The 7569-nt window shown below is 46.7% G+C and overlaps 1 protein-coding gene across 1 annotated transcript in view; it reads right to left on the minus strand.

The window, feature by feature from the left end:
- Positions 1-7569, minus strand: part of AXIN1 (axin 1) — a 68859-nt gene that overhangs the window by 17338 nt on the left and 43952 nt on the right. The window contains exons 5-6 of the mRNA XM_019540063.1: positions 4268-4821; positions 1647-1823 (exon numbers count right to left, since the gene is read on the minus strand). Coding sequence (XP_019395608.1) covers positions 1647-1823; positions 4268-4821 — 731 coding nt within the window. The remainder of the gene's footprint in view (positions 1-1646; positions 1824-4267; positions 4822-7569) is intronic.

The raw sequence follows: 7569 nt of genomic DNA on the forward strand, positions 1-7569 counted from the left end.
GCTCTTCTCTGGACTCTCTCAAGCTTCTCCACATCCTTTTTGAATTGTGGAGCCCAAAACTGGACGCAGTACTCCAGCTGCGGCCTCACCAAGTCCGAGTACAATGGGATAATAACGTCTTGGGATTTGTTCGAGAAGCATCTATGGATGCAAGCCAGCGTTTTGCTCGCTTTACTAGCTGCAGCATCACACTGAAGGCTCATGTTCATCTTGTGGTCAGTCATGACCCCCAGGTCCCTTTCATCCATAGTGCTAGCCAGCGTAGCACTAACAAGCCTATAACCCTGCTGCAGGTTTTTCCTCCCAAGGTGGAGAACCTTGCATTTTTCGGTATTAAACGCCATCAAGTTCTCGTCCGCCCATTTCCTGAGCCTGTCAAAGTCAGCCTGGATCACCCTCCTGTCCTCAGGTGTGGATGCTTTACCCAAAGTTTGGTATCATCGGCAAACTTGGCCAGTCCACTTCTGACACCGATGTCCACATCATTAATGAAGATGTTGAACAATATAGGTCCAAGGACAGAGCCTTGAGGGACTCCACTGGTCACAGCGCACCACGACGATTGACCTTCATCAACCACCACCCTCTGGGTCCAGCCATGGAGCCAATTCCCCAGTCAGCGGATCGTGGTGCACCTGAGGCTGCAGTTGGCCAGTTTTGCCAAGAAGTAATCATGGGATACCAGTTCCAAGGCTTTTTTGAAGTCAAGATATATGACATCAATCTCCTCTCCCTTTTCCAGGTGATAGGTCACCTGGTCATAAAAGGAAATAAGATTGGTTAAGCAAGACCTGCCCACAACAAACCCATGCTGGCTATCCCTCAGGATGTTGCCATCAGCCAGTCTGTTAAGGATGGCCTACTTGATAATCTTTTCTAAGACCTTCCCCAGGATAGAGGTCAGACTGATGGGCCTGTAGTTTGCTGGATCCACTTTCCTCCCCTTCTTGAAGATAGGCACCACATTGGCCTTCTTCCAATCATTGGGCACTTCACCAGAGCACCAGGAGTTCTTGAAGATCTGTGCCAGGGGCTGAGCTATGATGCTAGTCAGCTCCTTGAGTACCCTTGGGTGTAGACTGTCAGGATGGATGACTTGAAGGTGTCCAACCTCTCAAGGTGTTCCTTCACAAGGTCAACATTGATGGAGGGCAATACAAGGGAGGTTAAAAAAAGGTAGTAAAGATTTTACTGGTAGACCAAAAGCCAATTGCTGAAATCCCCTTGCATGCACAGGGAATGCCAAGAGCATCTAATACAGTACTGTGAGGGCAGCCAGCCAGGCACTCCGGCTGGGAGCGGGGAGGCTACAAACCATCCCACTTCTGGCTGGCTGCAAACCCCTGTCTCCCCGCCATGTGCCACTCCACCTGCCCCACCAGTCTGAGTTCACCAGCCATGCCTGCCCATCAACTGTAAAACTAAACCTCTAAGCCAGCAAATAACTTTTTGCACCTCAGTACAGATACAGATTATTACCACTGAAGATGCTTAATCAATATTCAGGTCTCCAAAAGCCAAGCTCTCATAACTGGGTATTTTGATTCATTTCCACACAGCCTTCAAAAATGATACAGTTAGTTGCGCCACCAAAGGATGCTTGCCTGACAGAGGAGAGACAATGCAAGAAGTTACTTAACCCTTACCCATGGTTTGCTTTCTTATGCCTGCTGATCTCCTTCTCTCCTTCTATGATCCACTGTAGGATTTTCTGGTTCCTTTCAGCATCTTCAGGAGATCCTGGCATCTCATAGCTGGCACCATCACTTTTCCCTGAATCAGTCTTCTTGACATTTCTTTTTGAAAGTAGACTTGCTTTCCCACTGAAAGAACAAGGCTTTGAGATATTAGCTACTTGTCTGTATGCTAACAGCAGAGAAGTATCTGATTATGGACACTTGTACTTTCTAGATATATTCAGATTACAACTCCACAGACTGGATTAAAGCCCTGACATTTGAACTGCTTTTCAGAGGCTCACAAAGCATAGTGTGGGAATGTCCTGCTGACACAGTCAAATTTCTACTGTGACACAATCACAGTAGTTTAGATCAAAGAGAAGACTTTGTTTCATACTATTTGTGCTGAAACCTGCTAAGGCTGAGTGTGCTATACGTCTAATACATCTTACACTGGACACTGCCAGGGAACTTCTCCCTTGTTGAAGGGAGCACAGCAGTATGATGCATGCCCTGACAGACTCTTAGATGTCTGGCAAAGGAATGAGGGCCTGGGCTAAACTCCAAACCTAGCTCATTCTTCAGTCATCCACCCTGTCTGGTGTTAGAACATCATTACACAAGGTTTGCCATTTCAGATCAGGCCACACTGTTCCTTCTGTTTGCCACCCAAAAACAGGCTGAGCCCATAGTCTGAGCCCTTGTGTGCCAGGCTCTCATGCTCAATGTTTTACCTCACGCTGGGTGCACCTACACGTGCATATTAATGTGCAGCTATAAACTCCAGTGCATGTCACACCAGAATTTATTGCTCCCAGGCTCTACATTTACATGTGTAAGTGGGACTGCTGCATGTTGAGCCATGTCAGAGCAGCCTTGGCTGGCAGGGGGCCTGAGGGGTCAGCCTGCCAGCCCACGGCTGCTTTGACCTGGATCAACATGCTGCAGGGGGCCTGGCTGGGACAGAAGGTTGCTCTAGTGTGGAGCTAGCTGGCAGGCAGCTCCCACACTGAAGCACCCTTGTGCCCCAGCCAGCTGGTAATTGTCTACACATGTTGTGCATGAAAAAACTATGCAGCAGAACAGTACTTATATTTACAGGATTACAGGATAGTACTTATATTTACAAGTATTAACCTGTTGCAGAATTTATTAGTTTCCTGTGGCTTAACAGGGCCACATATGTAGATGCTGAGGCACTGACTACCGAGCTTACTAGGCAACTGAAGTAAATGTCTCAGGTAGATGTGCCCACTGTGACCAATACCTCATGCCTCAAACCAGACAAATGGCTGCAAAATAGTTTAGAGGGGGCTTGCTCCTCGTCTCCACAAGCTCTCAACTCATGCTTTGAGGACACTGTAGGGCTTCTGTAATAGTCTCATTTAAAGACTAGAGTCTGGGAAACCTACTCATCCTTGCTGGATTCTTGTGTTTTCACCTGGATGCCCTGTGTAAACCTTCTGGCTTTAGGGTATCTCCTTTTTTCCCCTTTAAACAGTAGCTCCACTCCTCTTTTCTCATTCCTTTTGGGAAACATGTAGCCATTCCAGCCTCTCTGCTTCCTCTTCTCTTCACAAAAGAGCTTAGGCTGCTCTTCTTTCCCATTCCGTGGTGGGGAAAGTCTGACTTCCCCAGTCCCACTCAGACGGCTTGACCTGCCCCGAAGTCTCTAGTAACCTGGAGCTTAACTCAGAATTCTCAGAATATCCCTTACAGTCATGCCTCCCTTAAGTCACACATAAAAAGGTATCACTGACAGTTGTTATTAAAGATGCTACTGAGCAACCACCAGCCATGGACAAAAAGAGATCTGGATGGCATAACCAAGACATAATTTAATAAATCAACAAATGAAAGCTGGTGCAAAAGAGCAGAACCGAACTCTCACTGCTGCTTCTTCTCTGTCAGATAAGCACACAGATGGGTGGGGGGAGAAAATAGAAAAGGAAGGATTTGAACGTAGCTACAGAAACACAGCAATGATCTTCAGGAAGTGGTCTCCATCTTTGAGGCCCAATCAAGACTGAACCTTGGTTGTTGGAGGGTGGGCAAGCCAGTCCAGCTAATCTTAGTTATTTCAGTGTGTGGAGCAAGGTTATTGGGCCCTGCACTAAAAATGGTGTTTACATGCTCTCATTAAACCCAGGAAAATGGTAATAAGTCCCTGAAAATTCAACCTTCAGTTTAGTGGAAGTGATACAGCATGCAGAAAGAAGTCCCATCTACAGCTTTTATACACTTACAGCACAATGAAGAGCAGGAGACCTACCACATATCATAACTGCTGAAGGTGCAGACCAGTTTCAGAGGAAGCTTTTCTATGGATATATCATACAGATGGTAAAGGCATGCACAACTGCAAAAAGCCACTTCTGAAGGGAAAAGATCTGCCAAATAGATGAGAGGCATACAAGCTGTGTCCTAGTATGGGCTCCTACGGTAAGCAGCAGCCCATAGGGATGCCAGAATGTTATACACCTCTCTTAGAAACAGGGGCCACACTTCATTTATACAGTGACTTGCCCAATACAAATAAAATTGTTACAAAGCAACAGCTCAGGACTTTCACAGGTGTGCCTGCTCACCTGTAGCCTAGTGATTCCATGGGGTTGGGTGCCATGACCATGCTTTCATTGTAGTTCCGTGATTTTGTTGCATAGTTATGTGAATCTACATTCCAAGCAAAGCTGTTCTGTACTCTCTGGGTAGCCTCAGCCTCGATCTGCTCTTTTGGTTTCATCATACTGTGGTGATGGATGTGGTGGTAGACATGCTTATGGTGGTACAAGTTAGCTGCATCAAGTTTCATTCCTGATTTTGTGGTGTGCTTGCCATGTCCTGGAGGTATTGTCCCTGGCATGCCAGGCATCTTGCCAGCATGACTGCTCTCTGGGGATCGAGGCTTGGGGGAATGGCGACCCGGCCCTGGGGACTGACAGCCTGGGGTTTTCATGACGCGCTGTACATGCTCATCAAGAATGCTTTCTGGGTTCTCTTCATGGGCATCTCTCATCTGCATCCCAGCACAGCTCATCTCAGAGTAACGAGGTGTGAAGTGATGCATGGTCTGGGTGGAAGGCAGCTTGTGGCTAATAACTGAAGGACCAGAAGAGAGATCTGCATCCTCACCTTCTTCCTCCTGCAGGCAACATAAAGAGGAGAAATCTGAGGCCTGATTCCCTACCACGCTCGTGGCACACAACATTTAGGCTTGTTCCAAACAACAGTAAGTTTCTGACTATATCAGAAATGAAAACATGAAATTTATAGATGGAGTTAATTGAAAAGTAGTTCTATTCTATTTCAGAGCAGGTGGGTCCTCATAAAACTGTTGCAAGTTCCCTTTAACAGTTGACAAATGAAATGAAGCAATCAGTTTGTAAGTATAGCTTCCAAAGAATGCTTAATAAGGTGTCACAGCAAAGCATACTGGATAAAATAGTTACGGGATATATTCAGTCAAACAGATTAATGAGCACATGAAACAAGCAACAGAAAATGGAAAGACTGCTTGACTACCTGTGGAGAAGATTCTGGGGTTTTCTCAAATAAAAAAATTAAAACATCTCAAAACAAAGCAAGCAACATGCTGAGGATACAAAAAATAACTGAAGGATGACAGCTGCCTGGATGGATACAGAAACGAGGAATCCACTTATAAAATGCATGAGCTATAAGGCAAAATGCTTTGTACAGATGAAGTAGCCAGGTTATAACTAAAATGCTCATTAGACTAGCTTACAAATGGATTCTAATGCGTAGTTGATAACTGTATTTTAAAACAAAGAATTACATTTTAAATTCATAGGCATTCCAGAAAGAAAAAAAACCCACAAAACTTTCCATTGCTAATAGTCAGGAATTTTGACACACCTTAGATAGTAACCCGGCAACATGTGCAAGTCAATTTAAGGTGTGATAATAAAGTAAATGAGCCACTAAGTTATTCTGCATATAAAGTGGAATAACTTTGGGGCTCATTTGTATCATGTGTTACCACACACCTGTCAAAACCTCAGGTGCCTCTGAGCTGGACAGTGCACCAGGTTTTACAGCTCCTGGTGCACAGGGACACTGGCATTTGGTTGCAGCAGCAAACTGCTGGACTCCCATCAACCAGGACCTGCCCAAACCCCACATACTACTCAGCCGAGTGGCATATGGGGTTTTTTTAACTTCCAATGCACAGGGAGCCTGGCATCAAGCTATGGCAGCTCAGTGCTGGGCCAGATGAGTGACACATGGGTTTTTACTCATCCCCGGCACATAGGGTCACCAGGATCAGGCTGTTGCAACCCGATCCCATGGGCCCTGTGCCCCCCCCAGCCAGGGTTTTGGCAATCTGTTGATTGTTGGCTGGGACTGGGGATGGGTTTGGTTCCTGGCCCCAACTGACAATTGTTAGGGACCCCAGTTTCATTTTGCCGGTGCAGGGGGGAGCTCAGGCATGGCATGATATTGTTGGAATCATTAGTTGGACCTGGCTCGTCCAATGTCTGTATAGATTGGGTGCTTTAGTGGGGTTTTTTGGCACCTTTATGTAATAGCTGATTGAATCAGCTATTAGAAAAAAGTGCTAAAAAGCCCCCCTGAAGTGCCCAATCTATACAGACGCTGTGGAGCCAGGTCAAAGTAATGTATTGCTTCTTCTGCTAAAGTGTGTTTTGTTTTGTTTGGGGTATTTTTTTAATGTCTGCAAACAGCCATGATGTACGTTTCCTGATGGGACATGTTATTTTTCAACTACAGTGACACTTCACAAGAACAAGTAGTTCGTTCCTTAAGGAAACAATACTCAGGGCCCAAGGGGTGACCATCCCAACAAGAAGCAAGGGGTGCAAGAGTGCCCGAAAGTCCCCCTGGCTCACCAAGGGTGTCTGGGAATGCCTAATTGCCAAAAAGGCGGCGTACAAACAGTGGAAGGGGGTTGCTATTTCCAAAGAGGAGCATACGTCCTCTGCTCGGGCCTGTAGGGAGGCTGTCAGGAAAGCTAAGGCGGACATAGAGCTAGTACTACATTCCAAGATCAAAGATAATAAAAAATCCTTTTTCAAATATATAGGGAGGATGAAGAAAGCACCGGGAAATGTGCGGCCCCTGCAAGATTCTCCGGGCAATCTGGTGGTTGTGCCAGAGGAGAAAGCAGACCTCTTTAACCAATTCTTCACCTCCGTTTTCTTATGCAGGGACCAGGACTTCCCCACCGTGATGCAAGAGGGACTTGAGGGGAATGCCTCCAGACCTGAGGCTGGGGAGGACAGGGTTAGAGAGCTTCTGGAGGGGCTGGATGTGTTCAGATCAGTGGGTCCAGATGCTCTCCATTCCAGGGTGTTGAGGGAGCTAGCAGCAGTTATTGCAGGGCCCTTGGCATGGCTTTACAAGCATTCGTGGTGCTTGGGCCAGGTGCCAGATGACTGGAAGAAAGCTGACATGGTCCCCATCTATTAGAATAAAAGGGAGGAGTGAGCACCCAGGCAACTATAGGCCAGTTAGTCTTACCTCAATCCTAGGGAAACTCTTTGAGAAGATTATCAAGGAGCACATCTGCGATGGGCCGGCTTCAGGGATGATGCTCAAGGGCAACCAGCACAGTTTCATTAGGGGCAGGTCATGTCAGACCAACCTGATTACCTTTTATGATCAGGTCACAAAAGCATTGGATGCAGGTGTCACCGTGGATGTAATCTTTCTAGACTTCAGCAAGACCTTTGACAGTGTCTCCCACCACATCCTCATTAAAAAACTAGGCGACTGTGGCATTGATGCCTACACAGTCAGATGGATTGCAGATTGGCTGAAGGGTCGTACTCAGAGGGTGGTGGACGGGTCATATTCGACTTGGGGAGAAGTGGGCAGCGGAGTCCCCCAGGGCTCGGTCCTTGAGCCC

This window comes from Crocodylus porosus, unplaced genomic scaffold (genome assembly GCF_001723895.1).
Source record: "Crocodylus porosus isolate Cpor-Errol unplaced genomic scaffold, CroPor_comp1, whole genome shotgun sequence".
Lineage (NCBI taxonomy): Eukaryota > Metazoa > Chordata > Crocodylia > Crocodylidae > Crocodylus > Crocodylus porosus.